This window comes from Pseudorasbora parva, chromosome 3 (assembly GCF_024679245.1).
Source record: "Pseudorasbora parva isolate DD20220531a chromosome 3, ASM2467924v1, whole genome shotgun sequence".
NCBI classification, from domain to species: domain Eukaryota; kingdom Metazoa; phylum Chordata; class Actinopteri; order Cypriniformes; family Gobionidae; genus Pseudorasbora; species Pseudorasbora parva.
Genome location: NC_090174.1, coordinates 14613479 through 14633804, shown reverse-complemented (window position 1 = coordinate 14633804; position 20326 = coordinate 14613479). Strand labels below are relative to the sequence as shown.

Genomic DNA, 20326 nt, shown 5'->3' with positions numbered 1-20326 from the left:
ATGAATTTAACAATTACAAGTTTAAATACATGAATTTAACAATTACAAGTTTAAATGCATTATATATATATATATATATATATATATATATATATATATATATATATATATATATATATATATATATATATATATATATAACCAAAAAAAGAAAGAAATATATCGCATAGGATATACCGTTAAGCGTTAACTAACATTCACATTGGTTATAATGACTTATCTAGGGCTGTGTCAAGGGCCCCCGGTGCTTCAAAATGGTGCGCAAATAACGTTAGCATTTAGCCTACTAGCCTTACAGTTACAGTAACCATATCAGTACATGCCTTCGTTAATTGACAACACAGCTGCATTTACTTAACTTCACGAGAAAAATACATGCAAATTTAGCGGACTTAATCAAGAAAATCTGTCAAAATTTGTAAATAAATGTCCTATTTTGTTCTTACGATATATGGACACAAAATGGCTTGCAAAAATGACAACACGGGATTTGGTCAGTCCCGTTTACTTTTCTTATTTATAAACCTTTTGTTTCAGCGTGCTTTGGTTGGATAACAGTTAGCAGTAGGAATTAGCGTTAATGTCCGATGACTGTTCCATCCGACCAGCAGGAAACTCTCCATTTTGAGAAATGCTTATCTTAGCAAGCTAGCAAGCTAATTTACAACACGGCGACGTATATAATAGTCAACGCTCAATATTTATGTTGTTTATTATTCCCGGAAATAACAGTAACATCTTCAACGGAGTGCCTTTGTTGTTATATGGTTCAAAATGTTTAACAAACCTGCAGGCAGCCCTTTTCCGTCACACCAATTTTCGTCCGAAATTTCTGCGCCTTTCTACCTTGATTTCATTGTAGGTTAGGTTTACGTGCGTTTTTTTTTAGCTTCGTGATTGGCTATACCATAACTCAAACGCGCAGTTGTATTGGTTACAAAGACTGTCAACATAAAGACTAAGAATCTAATTGGGTAACTAGGCTGTCAGTCTTGTATTATTGCCCCGCCTTTTAGCATTCTTCATTGCAGGTTATCGTCATAGCAACTGAGAAGCACCGTCCTGTCTTTATCTTGCGTTTAATATATTTGTATAAATACAAAGATTTTTTATTAATTTTTTTGTACTCGCAAATTATTTGTTGGTCAAGCTGCAGCCTCTCATTAAGTGGTTTGGTTCACTATGTATTATGAAAAACAATAGGCTTCAAAACTGGACCGACAAAATCTAGTAACGTTAACGTTGACTCTTTTTAACGACCAAAATGATGGCCGGAATGTAATCATTTGTGTAAAGGGAAAAATCAAATAATTAATTCTGTGATTGCAGCTCACATTGACCGTGATACAAAAAAAAAAAAAAAAAAATACCGTTTTGCTTTATGCCTTTGTCGCCCTCTCCTGGTAAAAATATAACAGTCTGTCACCTTTCACTTCATCTTTTGGCTCTAGTATTTTCCTAAACCAAGGGCCCTCAGTCTAGCCTACTTCTACTGAAATGAACTCAAAATATTTATATAACTTGTGGAATCTGGTAGGCTACAGATGGGCTAACTTCTCACCAAAGATGAACGCGCACGTTGAAATGCAAGCATTGCTGTCGAATGTGATATTAAAAGGCGCATTTCCCGGATCCATCGCTTCAGTTCACATAAATTGATCAATTGATTAACACCCCGAAGTAATATTATTTATATTATTAGTATAATTTCGTCTCCTTGCCATAGTCTACACTGCATGCGATTGGAATGCGAGACTGACATCAGTAGGAAAAAAAAACATCCTGGCATTTTTGTTTAGTAATTATTTTTCTAGATGCAGCCCATCTTGTGCGTCAAACAGCACGTCACTCTCCAGTAATGGCTATTCATGAAGTTGTGGTATTGCTAAAAAGAGCGTGATGGAAAAGCAACACAGCCAGCTCACATTGAACTGTTAAACAGATGGGAAAAAAATGAAAACAATCAAATAATTTCCCAAATGACTCGATATAAAAATAATTATAGCTAGGCTATATTTTGACATCCTATACCAAATCCCCTCGTCCCTGTCAGTTTCCCCAAGATAGCCCAATTGACAACATAGGTGATCAATTATAGCCGATATGGCATCGCTGAGAGCATCTTTAACGTCCCCCTCCACATGTAATTACAGCGATGGCTGAGGGAGATGCGGTCGGTAATCAATAGGCGCTTGCAGGTACGCGCTGCTGCCTCTTCACACGCGCGCGCACACGCACACTGTCTCGCTTGTTTTCTTCCTCAGCGCTGGATGTGAGACGTCAGCGTCACCACCGCAGCCCGTAGACACACAGCCTGCGGCCACACGTTTTACCACCGCGTCTGGAAGAAGCGAAGACCGGATAGCGCAACATATTGGCACGCGAACATTTTCCCGTTGCGTTATCACCTTTCTGCGGAGACCAGAAAAGGCCACTCCATGACAGTCTCGCGTCGCGCACAACGTCTTTGCGCATCCCACAGCAGCGGCGTCTCATCTCGGAATTGCTGAAAATACTATAAGACATTACACAACAGTGAATGCATCGCGCTAGACCTGCTATGACCGCAGGGGTTCATGGAATGGCTCGCTGGGGGTTGTGTGGGGTTTTATTCGGGCTGCTGAGGCTCAGCTCGGCTTGTCCTGTGTCGTGCTTTTGCAATGCCTCGAGGATCTCGTGTATCGATCAAGAACCAGGGATCGAGGATTTCCCTGTCTTGGTGCCAGAGTCTGACATGGAAAACATCACGGATATGTAAGTGGAGTGTTTTAGTGAGAAATAAACCGGAGACCTGCTCCAGCTTCACGGATGCGTGAAGAGAGAGAGAGAGAGAGAGAGAGAGAGAGAGAGAGAGAGAGAGAGAGAGAGAGAGAGAGAGAGAGGGGAAAAAACATGCGCGTGTGTTTGTGAGCGTGTGCGCGTGAGGTGTGTGGGTAGATTCCTCAATTCGTCGAGGGACGAAATAAGTTTAGTGCACTCCATGACATCCTCAACCTGGCCATTTCAGCAACCGCTATGAGCATGTGTGGAGTTTGCTACGATAATTCAGGGCGTGCATATGAGCACTTGACATCAAACAACCATAGGCTGACATGCAACAGACATTATGTCGTGTGTGAGAGGATGAGAGCGGTTGTAAGGGGTCGGGGGCACGGTATGTAAGCAATAAGTTGGCATACTAGCATATCTAAAGGGTATTTTTTTATATAAAGATGATCACTCAGAGAATTATTTTGTGGGGTTGCTGACTCACCTCAACTGACTTTCTCTACCATAGCTATTAGCAGGAATAAATGAGAAAAAACTATCGGCTTGCACTCAAATGTATAAATCGGCCACATAACTCAATTAGATGCATATCGATTAAGATACGGCGTCCGATTCACAGACAGTGCTGATCTGATCTGCTCGAGTGCCTGCATTAGGCAGGACTGACTGACTTGAGAGACCGTCAAATGGCTTGGGCTTGGGGAAAAAAATGTCCCTTTAGGCCTGCCGGGAGGGAAACGCTTATAAATTGTTGTTATTTCAGAATGAAATTAAGTTTTACGCATACATTATTCCATGAATTGTTGTGTATGGCTAGTTGGGGAGTAGTCTAACGTGTCCGCAGAGCAATAGGCATCGGCGCCTACGCAAATATGTCACTCCGTTTCCACGACAACGGCTCACTGGACCCACTCCAGTCATGTGCGCGCTGTATAGTGAAATCATGTCTTTTTCACGCGCACCTTTATTAACTGGTTCATATGTGACGATTTGACGGTCAAATTAGAGCTGTCTCTGAAAGAAAAGAAAAAAAAATCTGCCTGTTGATATTTTTATTTTATTTTTACAGTCGTTTTTACATGTCAGTGCGCAATGAAAACAGTTGGCTTGAATGAGTTTTTGTTAGGCGAGTAATTAGCAATGTCTTGTTAAATTATACGTTCTCATATAACTACTGAAACTTATTACGCTAGCTAAAAAGAAGCATAATTTTCTTGGAAATCGACTACATTTTAGTAACATGAGCAAGTAGGCTACATGCTGTAGCCTACTTATTTATATTCTCTGAAAACCATTGGCTTAATTAATTCTATACCTGTTCATATTCTAATACTTAAACTTACTAGACTAGTAAAAAAAAAAGTACCAAAAATGCAATCAATCAAAAAAAGTATTATTATTATTATTATTATTATTATTATTATTATTATTATTATTATTATTATTGTTATTATTATTATTACTACTACTACTACTTAAGTAGGTACAATAGCGTTCAAATGTTTGGAGTTAGTAAGATGTTCTACTTTTATTCAGCAAGGATGCATGAAATTGATTGAAAGAGACAATAAAGACATTGTTGCTTTCTTTTATTGATCTTTCTATTCATCAACGAATTCTGAAAGAAATACTGTTTTCACACAAGTAATAAGCAGCACAACTGTTTTCAGCACTGATAGTGATAGAACATGTATGTATCTATATTATAACACAGCATATTAATGCTTTCTGAAGAATCATGTGATGCTGGCAATTGGATCGAGTAATGATACTGAACTTTCAGCTTTTCCATCACAGGAATAATTTACATCGTACCATATATTAAAATAGAAAATAGTTATTTTTAAATTGTAAAACTATTCCACTGAATTTTTCACTGTAATCTTTTTTACTGTATTTTGACTTATTTGAAAAACATAAAAAATCATTCCAACCCCAAGCATTTGAACAACACCATATATATATATATATATATATATATATATATATATATATATATATATATATATATATATATATGCCATGATAGGGAAATATGATATACAAAAATGAGAATCATCTTCAATAAATCATGGTGCAATTGTGGTATATTCATCAATATACCGCTGTACTTTTGTAAGGGTACTAATCTTTCCTTTCTTTTACACAGTTATATCTCAAATCAAAAAAGGCTATTTACAATTAATGAGGACCATATGAAGTTCTACTCAAATCTCAGGAATTTGTGAGTATTTGATATTTTAATGTCATGGAAAATGTTGAAACTTCATAGAAGAGCAGGACTTATGTGAGCATTTCCTGTCTCACACAGAACAGTAACCAATACTCACCTGACATATGTATCTACGATGGCCTTCTTCAACAATTCTAAACTTCAATATCTGTGAGTCTTTTTAAAAAACTTAATTGAAATGTAATTATTAAGCAAATCTGTGATGTTTTCAAAGAAATCTTTATTGTCAAGTAATTGAGTCTTTTTGTTTTCTATTTGTAGGAATCTCAGAGACAATAACTTATCAACACTCTCTTGGATGGCAATTAGAAATTCAAACTTGTCGACTTTGTAAGATCTTCTTTTCATTAAAAATACATACAAAACTATGTAGAGTGCGCTGCATGTGCAGCAAACAAAGCATCCTTTGGTTCCTGAAGGCTGTTTGGGTTCTCTTTTAGGTTGCTCTCTGGGAACCCTTTGCAATGTGCATGTGAGAACATCTGGATCAAAGTCTGGTTGGATGATAGTGAGAGAGAGGGTCTGCAGTGTCTACAGGAAGGAGGAAGAGCAAAAGCCCTCTTTAGACTCACTCTTCCCGCATGTGGTAATGGAACTCAAAAACTGCACATCTAAGTCGCACAGTTTTTGGTAAGAAGTGCTAAAATATAGTTCTTATAAACATGCCATTTCTGTCATTATTTCAGAGTATCCACGTGTCGAGGTCATCCCTTCTGTCATTAGTCAAATGGCAGGAAGTGATGCTACTGTGATGTGCAGTGTGTCTGGAGCCCCGACCCCTGAGCTCTCCTGGAGCGTAAATTCTAGTGATCACCCTCCTCTCTCAACCAGTCATGAGGTAACAACCTGTTTTCTCTTAAAGTATAAAGCTAGATTGAATAGCATACTAACATAGTGTTTCTGCAGTATGCATATTGTAGGAAGCATGCAAATCTTCTGTAGGTTTAGACCTGCTAAATGTGCAGTATTCAAACAAAACACACTATGTGCAATTTGTTTCCCACAATGCAATGCAATCTACTCAACATTCCATTTTTTGTTGACAAATATAATTATAGTCATGATTTTAAAGGGGTCATGATATGAGAAATCAAGTTGGAGGATCCCAGCATTGGAAACAAGTGGGTGGTTGATTTTAATGGTGTCCTGATTGGCGTCAGAGGATTTTATGTTTGTTTGGAGCATTTTGTTTTGTAATCAAGGCACAGTGTTATAGAGAGAGTTTGCAAAAAAACTTTTGTTGAAAGATTAAGCAGCCAACTGTATTGGATCTGACAGCAGCTGCATTACAAACCGTAAGTAAATGATTTCATAGTTCTTTGTAAATTGTGGTTTTATGGATACTGTCTTCAAAACACTTACTTTCATGCAATAGCGAGTGAGTGCTGATACTGTTTCTTATGCATCCAATGATGTTAGCCAATCATAACGGTGGCTGTTTACTGATGAGCTTTATAGGAGCTGACCCTTTAAAAAAAGATTATTTCAGACAGAAGGTCAGAAAAACAGTCGAAAATTATATATATAAATATACACTCAAGGATTATTACGAACACCATATTAATCCTGTTTTTTACCCCCCTTTACCTTCAGAACTGCCTTAATTCTATGTGGCATTGATTCAACAGGGTGCTGAGAGCATTCCTTAGAAATGTTGGCCCATATTGATAGGATAGCATCATGCAGTTGATGCATGGGCACATCCAGGGCATAAAGCTCCCATAACACCACATCCCAAAGATGCTCTATTGGGTTGAGATCTGGTGACTGTGGGGGCCATTTTAGTACAGTGAACTCATTGTCATGTTCAAGAAACCAATTTGAAATGATTCAAACTCTGTGACATTATCCTGCTGGAAGTAGCTATCAGAGGATATATGGTGGTCATAGAGGGATGGACATGGTCAGAAACAATCCTCAGGTAGGCTGTGGCATTTAAACGATGCCCAATTAGCACTAAGGGGCCTAAAATGTGCCAAGAAAACATCCCCCACACCATTACACCACCACCACCAGCCTGCACAGTGGTAACAAGGCATGATGGATCCATGCTCTCATTCTGTTTACGCCAAATTCTGACTCTACCATCTGAATGTCTCAACAGAAATCGAGACTCATCAAACCTGGTAACATTTTTCCAATCTTCAACTGTCCAATTTTGGTGAGCTTGTGCAAATTGTAGCCTCTTTTTCCTATTTGTAGTGGAGATGAGTGGTACCCGGTGGGGTCTTCTGCTGTTGTAGTCCATCCGCCTCAAGGTTGTGCGTGTTGTGGCTTCACAAATGCTTTGCTTAATACCTTGGTTGTAACGAGTGGTTATTTCAGTCAAAGTTGCTTTTCTATCAGCTTAAATCAGTCTGCCCATTCTTCTCTGACCTCTAGCATTAACAAGACATTTTCACCCACAGGACTGCCACATACTGGATGTTTTTCCCTTCTCACCCCATTCTTTGTAAACCCTAGAAATGGTTGTGCGTGAAAATCCCAGTAACTGAGCAGATTGGGAAATATTCCATGCCATGCTCAAAATTGCTTAAATCACCTTTCTTTGCCATTCTGACATTCAGTTTGGAGTTCAGGAGATTGTCTTGACCAGGACCACACCCCTAAATGCATTGAAGCAACTGCCATGTGATTGGTTGATTAGATAATTGCATTAATGAGAAATTGAACAGGTGTTCCTAATAATCCTTTAGGTGAGTGTATATATATATATATATATATATATATATATATATATATATATATATATATATTACATATGGTTGACCTAAATTGGTATTAACTAATAGTGTACTTAAATTTAATAGCTGACAGCTGATTGGTTGATTGTAGTCCATTACAAACCTTTCTATTAAAGTTATCTGACATTATCAAGATAAATGTGTTCTGACACAGTTTATATTTTATTCCCATTTTCTAAAACAGTGTGTGTGTGTGTGTGTGTGTGTGTGTGTGTGTGTGTGTGTGTGTGTGTGTGTGTGTGGGCGCGCTTGCGTGCACAGAAAACTTGTATTGAACACTACAATTGAACCTCAAGGAACATTTTAAAATAATAGAAAAAAAAATGTCATTACCCTTTTAAAGGATAGTTTAAAAAATTAACCCAAAAATGAAACATCAGTTCTCTCTTCAGTTATTCACCCTCAATTTGTTTCAAACCTTTAAGACTTTAATTTATCTTATTTATTTTTAATAAAACTTGAGATTTCTGTAATTCCATTGAATGTCCATTCCATCAAATCTATGAAACTTTATAAACAGATTAGGTAAGACTAAAAGTGATCCATATGATTTGAGTGGTTTAATCCAAGTCTTATATAAATATCGATCAATAATATGCATACATAAAGGTAAACACATTAAAATATGGTAAAGAGAATCTCGAGTTCTTTCGAGAACAAGCTTGTGTTTAATGTGACGCCATGTTTAATGTGAATGAAAGCCTAAATTAAATCTGTTTTATCATATATAGTGATCGTGTCTTCAGAAGATTTTATTGTAAAATGCTCAGATTAATAATATCAGATTTAAATGCTCGAATCATTACAATGCTTTTATAATGTTTTTCAACCGTGAGTTGTTGGAATGGACTTTCTAAAGAGGGAGAGAAATATGCATGAGTCATAAAAATCTTTTGTGAAAGTCTTTTGTTCTTGGAATGACATGAGAGTGAGTGATTGTTATTGATTGTTATTGTGAATTAATTGAGTGATTTTTGGGTTAACTAACCCTATCAATGTAATTTTGCTAATATGCATTTAATTCCAAACAACAGCCAAAATATCTTAAGCTTTGACCATTCAAATTGACCATTTTATGAAGATGCATAGCATCATGAGATCTTCTACAAAATGATAACCTTAGATCCTGATGATAAACTAGGTGGACTACAGAGCCCCTAAGGGACTAGGTGAAGAAAGACTATATGAGATGGGAGGAAAAATTATGCTTTTGCATTCTCTTGCAACTGTTTTGCGTCCCCCGAGAAACTTTGCGTTCGCTCACAAAGAACAGAAAAGATTTACACTCAAAAATGTAGCAAAATTTCTCTATATTTTTGTACAATAGTTATGTGAGGGAGCACAAAGATTTTGCCAACAAACGCTAAGTTTCTCGAGGATGCGCAAAACTTTTGCATGTGAATGCAAAAGCGTTGAAATATATATTTTTCCTTCTATCTCGTATTTATTCACAATGTCCCTGTTGGGGCTCCACAGTGATCATATTTTACAATAGCCCTTGTATAGGACTACAGATCCGCCATCCTCACATCAGTTTTAACCTCACTACTACTTGCACCAGTTTTACACATTAAGGACATTTAAATATTTCATCTCTGTAGCATCTTATGATGGGTTTTCAAAAATCATGACTGATCACAGCGCTGAAACCACAGATGCTTGATTCTAGCCTGCAAGCATTATATTTCCATTAATATTTAAAATGCTCACTATACTTACATTAAATGAGCCTTCAACCATGGTATAGAAGTCTGTATGACAGATTAAATACACTGAGGTGTAGAATAAGAACATAAATTATTTAGCTCCAGTTAATGGTGCTTTGTTCGCCTGGGATGTTTGGTGTTACTGAATAGTTAAAGAAGAGTATGGCGAGCATCACTAACATCATGAATCTTAACTTTTTGAGTATGACAAATAACTCAACCAGCACAGTTTGTGGTAAAGATATGAATGATCTTGTTAGCTCTTAGATCTTGTTTTAAAGATATGAAAGATTTGTAATTTTGCCTAGTAATCTCAGATTTATGAGAAATCTCATACTCATGGAAACACTGAAAAAAGTAAAACAAGTGTAATTTATTTACCGTGTATTTTATGTTGGTCTAATCGAAAGTCAAACTTGTTTTAGGTTAAAGCAAATACCATTCCCCAGAAACAATTAAAAGAAAAAAATTTGAATAGCATTTTCATTTGATACTAGAGTGTTGATATGCGAAAACACAATGGCTATCGTTACTGACTGCAGAAATGATTGTGGGTTTTAATAATTTAGTTATATTTTTTAGTACATAATGGAAAACAACAAGGTAAAATTATACTTTCAGATTATACAGTAACTAATTTAGATTTTGTTTATTGTGAAATTAAGTTATATTATTATATTATACTAACATTATATTTTTTTTATTACCAAGTAACATTTAGATTATTTCTAAAGAAAAAAAAATGAATTAAGCATGGTCTTTAAGTTTGCATAATAAATATTGTTTTTACTTTAAATGTTTTTGTCTTGGGGAAAATAAAGATATATATTAGATATATATTAGATATATATTAAATGCAATTTTAAATATAATTAGCAACGTTTCGGGTTGCTAATAAAAGTTTTAGATTTTTTTGCAAGTATTGATAGTGTAAGTATCAAAAGGAAAGGGAATTCCTTTTGTTTGTTGAGATTTTTGGATATGGTTATCCTTCGTCCCACGCACCTATCTATTACCAACATGTGTGCGATGGTAATTGTGTACTAATTTAATATAATTTGAGAAAAATTCAAATACAACCCCATTTCCAGAAAAAAATGGGACATTTTGTAAAATGCAATCAAATCAATAATCTGTGATTTGTAAGAAAATATTTCCAATGTTTGCACTTACCAACTTATTTGTAATTTGTAAATATAAACTAATTTTGATTTTGATGGATACAACATTCTCCACAAAAAAAAAAATGGGACAGAGGAAAAATAAAAGTGAAAAGTTTATAGAATATCCAAGCTCTTTTGAATACAAAAAGTAGGTGATTTGGTAATAGGCTGGGGTACTTGAGACCAAGCACAATTCACATTTTCTTCAGTAAATGTAAAAGTGTATGTTTCAAATGGAGTCTACATAATTCAAATAAGCATAACAGCCAATATTAGCTTGATGTATAAACATATTCAGATCAGATTCGAGTTAATTCAGTTTCTTTTTCACAGATCAGCAAAATGGAGCTTCAGTCTGCACTAACTCTAAGTGGACTTTCACCTGATGACAACGGCAGAGAGCTTGCCTGTAGTGCCGAGAACATTGTGGGCCAGAGTGAAGCTTCAGTCATTCTCAATATTCTCTGTAAGAACTCACAATCTCATGAGTGGATTTGCTTTGCATTGTTTTGTTTATTGAGCCCCAAGTTAAGTTTCATTCCAATCCCCCATCTGACAGAAGGCCTAAAGCTCAAATAGAGGGTGATGACAAGTCATAGACCAAGCATAGACATTCTGTATTTGATTAAAAGAAACTTTGATTAAATATTACTCCATAATTATATAAAAGTATAAATACTCATTTCAAATTTTAAAGGACTACTACTACTACCTACTTCCTCATGCTCAAAATACCTATTTAAAGAGAGAGGGGTTTTAATGTCCTAGTAGTCACTCAGATATAATAGTGCTAAAACGGGTTATAGCTTAGTCTGACCTTATTATGAATAATTAGGAGTCAGTACACTGGAGCTCTGAGGATCATATTTCTCCTGGTTCTTGGCTTATTTTGAGTTGCACAAGACCAGTTCACAAGACCAAAGTGAATTCTGGATCACTGAATCAGAGAGGTATTAACTTTCTAACTTGCTTTACTATACAATTGTATCAGCACTGTAAAAAAAAAAAAAAAACATAATTCCATTTCCAATTGAACATTTTCTAGTGACTGATCAAATCTAAATTTGTCAGTTGGCCAAATTGAATTTCTGTGAACTGATGCAATTTAATTCACAGAAATTAAATTTGGCCGACTGAGTTAATTACAGAAATTAATATTTTTTGCAAACTGAACCAGTTCAACCAATTCATTGGGGGTCAAATTAGCAATGATTAATTTATGAATTAAACATCATTATTGGATCTTGGTGCAGATCTTAATTTCTTCTCTTCAAAGATACTAGCAATGGATTGTGAATTAGTAGGATTGCTATTGAATTTCACTTGGTTAGGAGCAATCCAAATTTGGCAGATACCAACGTGGACAGGTTGTGTGGCATCCTCACCCTTTTACACCATGAATGAAAACTATTCAAGCTGAAACAGCTGAAAAACACTAACATAGAGGATGCATTTTATTTCAGTTAGAACTGTTTATAAACTATACTAAAAGCAAAGATTTTGTGAAAGTATATCTGAAAGAAAAGTGAGAGAAAACCAAAAGTGAGAGTGCAATCCTACAGACGCACTTTAAAAAAAAAAAAAAAAGTAACAATCTAACATAATTAGATTTTTTTAAAGGTGCCCTAGAATGATTTGAAACAATATTTTAATTTGTTCTCTGATATCTAAATAGAGGGTGTATGGCTTTTCTAAAAGGGTTACTTCACCGTTTTTTCATATTAAACTATGTTATTTCCTTAAATAAGACGAGTTGACACATACCTCTCTCGTCTGAGCGCGTGCACTTAATCTCTTTAACGCGCGGTGACGATCTGATAGCATTTAGCTTAGCCCACTAAGCCCAGTTCATTCACTATGGTACCAAACAGAGATCAAGTTAGAAGCGACCAAACACTTCCACGTTTCCCCTATTTAAATACAGTTACACGAATAGTTGAACGATCAAGTTTGGAGACACAAAATAGAATGTGGCGTTTTTCTAAGCGGATTAAAAACGAGATCTATAATGTATGGCAGAATAGCACTTCTGAAAGTACTTCGGCTCGGTGCAGTAAAAAGTCACACCTGAAAAAAAACCCTCACATCTCCCCCTCCCCCCTATTGACATAAATGAGAGAGTGAGAGGGGATTTTTCATTTTTGTTTGGAACTGGGCTTAGTGGGCCAAGCTAGATGCTATCAGATCATCATCGCGCGTCAGAGAGATTAAGTGCACGCACTGAGACACAAGAGGTATGGATCACCTCGTTTTAGTTAAGGAAATAACATTGTTTAATATGAAAAAGCGGTGAAGTATCCCTTTAAGGTCAATCATTTTCCAGATATGGTTTTACAGGTCCATTTACAACCCTAGAAATTGTCCCTTGGATGTAATTCTCTGTTTTTGCCTTATTTGGAAGGGTTGTGAATATTAAAGCAGAGTTCGGCTGTGATTGGGTGTTTCACTGCACAGCTAACACATCTATACCATCCGTCATGGCAATGATTTTACAATGATAGCTTCTTAACTTTGAATCACAAACTGAACTGGGTAGTGTGTAAATATGTTGTTTGTACAGTAGTTACAGTTTGACAGTAGAGTACTGATTTAAAAGTCGATTTATTTAGCCAAACAAAGTATTGTAGAAGCCAATCAAAATAGTCAGCGCCATGTTTACCACTCACCCGCTGCAAAATAATCATACTTCAGTTCTCAAAAATGTATATTTATTTAACAAATATCCTTGTCAAATGACTGTTGTTTCAGCTGAGATAGTGAAGAAGGTAACGTTAGCTACAAGGATTGAGTGAGCTATCTAAGCAACTAAACAGTTGTAGTAAACATAGTTAGCTTCTGAGTTAAGCTTCTGACTTTATTATGACTATATGTTCCAAATTTTTGAATAAAAGTAAAGTTATTTTCTTACAAAACTAAGAAATAAAAGAGATTGAAGTATGGGAATTATGTAGTGAAAATGTTAAATCTAACATATCTTATATTTGAGCTTAAAAGTCACCAACCTTTGCCCTTTACAGGGACATCATTTATAGCTGTGCACACTCTGGGCTTCCCTCAACCAAAATCATGAGGCGCATCCTAATTTTAAATAGTAGTGTTTAAAATAGAGTAGAGTTTGCATGTTTGCTAGAAACTTGTTGCCAATAGTTTTGAACTTATTCTGAATGTAGGCACAATTTATTTTTTAGCATTTAAACAACCATTAGATCAACTTTCAAGGAATATAAATCAAGTCAAGTGTGTCCAAACTTTCGATTGGGGGCCATAAGTTAAAATCACTCAACCTCAAAATCACTAAAACCACTCAATTATTATTTCAGTGGTGGAATGTGGCTGTTTACTAAAGGTGCTTCTCAGAATGTGTAATAATTAATATCATTGAGTAGTCACACACACAGACATTGTAAGTTATTCCTATTTTTCTTTGATTTGTATATTTGTCTTCCAAGTGACATTTTGACAAAATATAGGTTTTCAAACTGAATTTGAGGCTCTGGGTCATTTGACATGAATGTGAGTGGAGATTAGATGGCTCCCTTTAAGAGAATGGCAGGTTGAACTATTGGATGTTTTTAGGAGTTCAAGATACATTTGAAAATGTGCCAAATGCTTAAGATTCAGGAAGTTTCCCCTCAAGCTATCACATTAGTCTACTGGGCCTGACAAAACTCACATTGTTGCATAATACTGCTTGAAAAACTTTTAAACGCTTTCCCACTCAATAGTAAGCTTTAAGCCTTCTTGTTGAATGTACCCATTTTATTTTGTGTGGTTATTATTGCTACTTTCATAGTTAAAGGAATACTTAAATGTTTTAGGAAAAATTAAGATAAATTAAGTCCAGAATTCAGTGAAGATTCGATGAAGATTATTTACTCACCTTCAGGTCCAAGCTGTTCTTTTCCATTAAATAAAATACTCATTCAAAAGTTTTGGAGTCTGTAGAAATAAATTAATAGTTCAGCAAGGGGTGCATTTAAAAAAGGGACAGTAACATTTTAGAAACTTTCCTGAAAGAATCAAAGAATCCTGAAAACATTTTTATAATGATTTGAACACCAAACCAGCATATTACAAAGATTTATGAAGGATTGTGTGACTCTGCAGATCTTGAAGAGCAGCTTGGAAATTCTGCAGGAAAAACTAGTTTATTTTTAATTTTTCTGAGTGACCTATTCCTTTAACAAACCAACTGTTTTTGTATGTCTAACATAACATCTCATTTTTGCTTAACTTACCAGTGACAAACCAGTTAGCAACCAGCTGTTAGTCTTTAACGACATCCTTTTATCCATTTTGCTTTTGGTTATGCATTGCATGTTTTTTCGTGTTGTTTTGTAATATTACAGTAAGCCTCTTCATTTCTTATCATTCTCTTGTATCTCTCACCCTAGAATCCTTCTATACTACCCTTCCATTCCACGTGCTGTCAGATACTTTCCTTTCGTCAAACTACAGCGAAATTTTCCACGTTCCTCTCGTTTACTCCTGTGGTACATCCTGTGATTACACTGCCTCTCCTCCTCCCCTCTTTCCTTCTTTCTCGTTCCTCTGCTCCTTCTTCTTTCTTCTGAGTCAGTTCCCCCTACTATAGTGCAGCTGTCCCAGCCTGTGAGGAACCAGGACTGGTGCATACCTTTCACTGTGACGGGCAATCCAAAGCCTGATCTGCACTGGTACCACGAGGGAAAGCTGCTGGAGGAGCAGCAGTACATCAGAACTGAAATCCATGAAATCACAGATACAGAGTACCACGGCTGTCTGCAGCTGGACATTCCCACTCACATTCATAATGGCATTTACACGCTGGTGGCCAGCAATGAGTTCGGAGAGGACAGCGGAAATGTGTCGGCACACTTCATGCGCATACCTGATGTGGACCACTCAGGGACAGGTATGACTCTATGATGGGATTTATTATTATGTTCTAAATGATACAGCTTATTACAGTGTACAAGCAAACCGCTGTTATGTTTTTTTTTTTCACAGAGGGAGATTATTACGGTAAGATAAGATAATTTTGTAAAAGAGTATTTTTGTAAATTATAGCAAGCATATTTTTAATATATAAAAGTCAGCTGGATGAATCTTTTTAAATGAAATCACTCCTCAACAAAAACCTAAAATCTAAATAAATAAATAATTTATAATTTGCATAAAGAAATCTGTTTAAGACCTTTAAGATTTTTAGCATAATGACAGTATTTTTATGACAAGTAAGCACATTCTTCTTACTTAATAAAGCCGAAGAATAGTGGTGCCTTGGGCACAGACAGAGAGCAGATGGGACCAGGCAACCCCGAAGGTCCTGGAGGCCAAGGTGGAACTGCAGCATTGAAGGTCCGAGATGGAGCCAGGGTGCCTGAGGACCGATGTGAAGGGGGGGGCAGATCCACACAACACCAGTAGAGTAGTAGTGGGTGGGGCTGACGGACTGACCGAACCACAAAGCGGAGATGGTGGAGTGAGGCTGGGTTGGATCAATGACAATGACTTTGTACAGGGTGATGAAACATGCTTTATGCTGGGACCAGCAGCAATAAAGATAGAGAAGACTTAGAACCTGGCAGGACCAGCGGCAATGATGAAGGAGAGTAATAGGTCACCCTCAGTGGCAGGAGCATGGGTGGGATCCCACCTCCATTCCCTCAAACTCCACTAGCTCTCCCACAGTGGCTCAGGGTGTTGCCGGCTCACACACCTGGTCAGCCTCACTGTGAGGCTCAGGCTCTGGGGCGATGGTTGGCTTATTCTTCTTTGTCTAGCTCGTCCATTGGTGCATATTTAAACTACTGTTCTGAAATGGCGTGGGAGGCAGTTGGACCTGGCATGGTGACCGATGGAAGTTGGGGTTGGACAATGGTGATGAAATCGCTTTCAGTTTACACCCACAGTAAAATAGGATACATCCACCCATAGCACGGTGTTAAAGGTGCACTATGTAGTATTTTTGGAGTAAAATATCCCAAAACCACTAGGCCAGTATTATATATTTTTTTCAGTTGAGTACTTACAATATCCCAAATGTTTCCAACTATTTGTAAATTGTGAGAAAATTGCTATTTTAACCAAGGACCCGGGATGTGTCAGCATGGCAGTTGAGGGAGTCGCCTGTCAATTGCATCATATCTGTGTTTCCCTCAGTTCTCTTTCTAACATCCGTTCGGTATCTCACTAAGGGAAAGCCTCCAGGCGTGACCGACTGCGGAAGCACCAATTACACCATTCAGGGCTACAGCGATCAGGGAGTCCCGCCTCCCTGGTATATATCGTTTTCTTCCCCGTGAAGATTTGTGGAAGCTGTACTCACTGACGCATTATTGGATTTACAGCTGAACAGTTTACAGACGAAGGTCGCCGGTCGCAAACGCGGTAAAATCTTAATTTTGCTGTTTTGTTAGAGAAAAACGTCCGCATTTAGGCGAGTTTTTCCATCCTTAGAGAATAAACATCCTTTATTCCGATCTAATACGATTCGGTTCGTATTAGGTCCAGGGAAAATAAGTGTTTATTTTCAGAATTACTCTGTTACACTGCTCCGGGTAATTAAACCTACACGTTAAGGTGAAAGTTTATCCGAACGAAGAGGGTGCAAAGGAGCTATGGCCACGGCTAAAACGGCAGAAAGCACCTGAGGGAAGGATGCTCCTCCTCGCATGTGCTCATGTGGCTTATGGATTTCAGTTAAGGATCCACATCCTTTGTGCATATCCTGCTTGGGTGTTAAGCATGCCCAAGCAGCTATATCTGACCCAGAGAGCTGCTCTAACTGTTCTGGTTTTCCTACTAAAACCTGTGAAAGGAGACTCAGGTTGGGAGTAGCAGGAAACACGGGCCCATGCTTCTCTCAGACTCAACCCAGAGAGGAGACAGCTAAGCAGCCACTAGAGCCTAGTAGCTGGGGTGAGACCATGGATGTGGAATCCCCTAACCTCCCCCCTCTCTTTGATGCCCTTGCGGGTGTAACCGGTGAAGAGGATAATGAAGATGAGGAATTATCCCCTCATCTTTTGGAGGATGATGATGAGGACGATGCCATCCTCCCGCCTAATCTGTCTCGTCCACCCAGAAACCAGAGTGGAGACCCCCCCTCCTCCCCAGCGGTAGAATTAGACCTTATGGAAGTATGTCGTGGCTAAGCTTTCCATTGAATGGCCCTCTGGGCCAAGGGGCTGAGAGGGATCTCTACGATGGTAAAAGATTACCATCACGGCTCGCGCCGGTCAGACAGTCCATCCCAGCAGTCCCGGCCTGCATGGCGGTGATGAAAAGACACTGGGACAAGCCGTTCTCACACCGTGTGCCCGTCAAAGGGTTTGCACGTCTGGATGTAAACGATATGGGGGAGTTGGGTTTAGCTGACCCACCTCAAGTGGAGCTTTCAGTAGCCAACCACCTGCATCTAGGTTGTAGAGCAGCGCTTTCATCGGCTGGCGCCACGCTACCCGGGAAAACCGATCGATTTACAGCGTCCACATTCCAGAAGATATACAAATCCTCTGCTTTGGCCGTCAGGGTCCTGAATGTGACATCTCTTCTAACAGCATACCAGGCGGAGCTCCTGCAGGAGATGGGCCGTCAGCTGGACGCAGGATCTCCCAACCCAGCCCTCTGGGAGGAGATATGTGTGAAAGCTGATTTGAACCTCCGCACATCATGTCACAAAGCTGTGGCAGGAGTATGGGTTTGGCTGTGGTGGGGGGAAAGAGAGACCCATTATGGCTGGGTCTCTCTGGCCTTTCCGATAAGGAAAAGGTAGAGTTCCTTGATGCCCCCGTGGACCCCAAAGCACTGTTCTGCTCTACTGTCACAGCCATGCATCAGCAGTGTGATCTGAGGAGGAAGGAGGGAGAAGCATTTGAAACTTGTCTCCCTAGAAAGCCTACAGCTAGACCATACCTGCCTGCATGCGTGAATTTCACGCCTCAGGCAAAACGGGGATACTCAGACTATCGTGTCATCGCCCCCAGGTTCAGCGGGCTGGGGAGCAGTGCTCAAGAGCAGAACGGTGCGAGGGGTGTGGTCTCCAACTCAAAGGGAGAAACACATAAATTACCTAGAGCTGCTTACAGTGCTACTAGCGCTAAATCACTTTATTCAGCTCATTCAGGGATATCATGTGTTGGTCAGAACAGACAACACAACTGTGGTAGCGTACATAAACAGACAGGGGGTGTACGTTCTCGCCAACTACACTGTCTGGCTCAGAGTTTGATTGTGTGGGGCAGCACTCGGTTCCTGTCGTTACGAGCGACACATGTACCGGGGATAATGAACAGAGGAGCAGATTTGCTGTCCAGTGGGAATCCCATGTACGGAGAGTGGACGCTCCACCCACAGGTGATGAGTCAGCTGTGGCTGAGATACGGTCAGGCTGCCGTAGATCTCTTCGCATCACGCAAAAACGCGCAATGCCCTCTGTTCTTCTCCCTGGTGGGAGAAGATGCACCGCTGGGTGTGGATGCTCTAGCCCACCCATGGCCAAGCGTGTTGTTGTACGCGTTTCCCCCGCTGACCCTCATCGGGCCAACGTTACAGAGAGTACGAGAATTCAGACATGCGCTGATTCTGATTGCGCCGTGGTGGCCAGGGAAGTTATGGGTGGCAGAGATAATCCCACTCCTGTACGACCAATTCTCTCCCGTGGCGCAGGGACCTTCTTTCTCAGGCCAACGGGTAGATTTTTCACCCGGCACCGCACAAGATAGCTCTTTGGGCTTGGCCCGTGAGAGGATGAATGAACGAATGAATGAATGAATGAATGAATGAATGAAGGAAATGACAGTGAAGAATGAAGTGAATGAAGTGACTTTTTCGACAGTAAAGGTCTATCTTTCGGCCATATCAGCATGTCACGTGGTGCTGGACTCGGGTACGATGGGCCAGCACTCCTTGGTATGTCGATTCATGAGAGGGGCGAGACGAATACTTCCTTGTAAGTAGTAATAAGTCTCTTGTTCCGCCCTGGGACTTATCGATAGTTCTGGACGCGTTCTCCCAGCCCCCTATCGAACCTTTGGAGAGTATTGATTTGCAGCGTCTTTCTTTAAAAACAATGCTACTACTTGCTCTCACTACAGCGAAGCGAGTGAGTGAGTTGCACGCTTTCCCATATACGAAGAATTTGTCTGTACATTCTTCCTGCATGCAGTTTGCAACGGGTGAATCGAAAGTTACGCTGAGAACTAACCCGGCATTTATTCCTAAGGTCAGGGAGACATCAGGAGATAACCGACCTGTGGAACAGTTGGCATTCTTCGCACCCCCCTTGTCTTCATCAGAGGAGGAGCGGTTACGTTGTCTTTGCCCAGTGCGCGCTTTATACACTTACGTGCAGAGAACAAAAGCGCTACGAAAGAGCAATCAGCTTTTCGTTTCATGGGCTGATAATTGTAAGGGAAAACCTATCTCATGCCAACGGCTTTCTCATTGGGTAGTAAATGCGATTGTAATGTGTTACAAGGACGCAGAATTACAGTCTCCATCAGAGCTTCGAGCTCACTCCACTAGAGGAATGGCTACTTCCTGGGTTCTGTTCAGAACATTTGTGCTGTGGCCAGCTGGGCTTCACCGCACACTTTTGTCAGATATTACAGACTGGATGTGACCAAGCTGTCTTTAGCCCATACAGTGCTCGGTATGGAAGTTATACATGATACGTCATAGCATTCCCACTGGAATCACATATACTGTCAAACACCCAGATGTGGG

At 39.0% G+C, this 20326-nt stretch overlaps 2 protein-coding genes across 4 annotated transcripts in view; one reads left to right on the top strand and one right to left on the bottom strand.

Moving 5' to 3' along the window:
- Positions 1–869, bottom strand: part of hnrpkl (heterogeneous nuclear ribonucleoprotein K, like) — a 35450-nt gene extending 34581 nt beyond the window's left edge. For all 3 annotated transcript variants that reach the window (XM_067437880.1, XM_067437882.1, XM_067437884.1), the window contains exon 1: positions 788–869. The gene's annotated coding sequence lies outside the window, so the exon portion shown is untranslated. The remainder of the gene's footprint in view (positions 1–787) is intronic.
- A 1187-nt stretch (positions 870–2056) lies between these two features.
- The window catches only part of ntrk2b (neurotrophic tyrosine kinase, receptor, type 2b), a 36483-nt gene continuing 18213 nt past the window's right edge, over positions 2057–20326 (top strand). The window contains exons 1-9 of the mRNA XM_067437885.1: positions 2057–2754; positions 4919–4993; positions 5081–5152; positions 5264–5332; positions 5443–5588; positions 5689–5840; positions 10949–11081; positions 15195–15509; positions 15605–15619. Of these exons, the coding sequence (XP_067293986.1) occupies positions 2540–2754; positions 4919–4993; positions 5081–5152; positions 5264–5332; positions 5443–5588; positions 5689–5840; positions 10949–11081; positions 15195–15509; positions 15605–15619 (1192 nt within the window). The 5' untranslated portion in view covers positions 2057–2539. The remainder of the gene's footprint in view (positions 2755–4918; positions 4994–5080; positions 5153–5263; positions 5333–5442; positions 5589–5688; positions 5841–10948; positions 11082–15194; positions 15510–15604; positions 15620–20326) is intronic.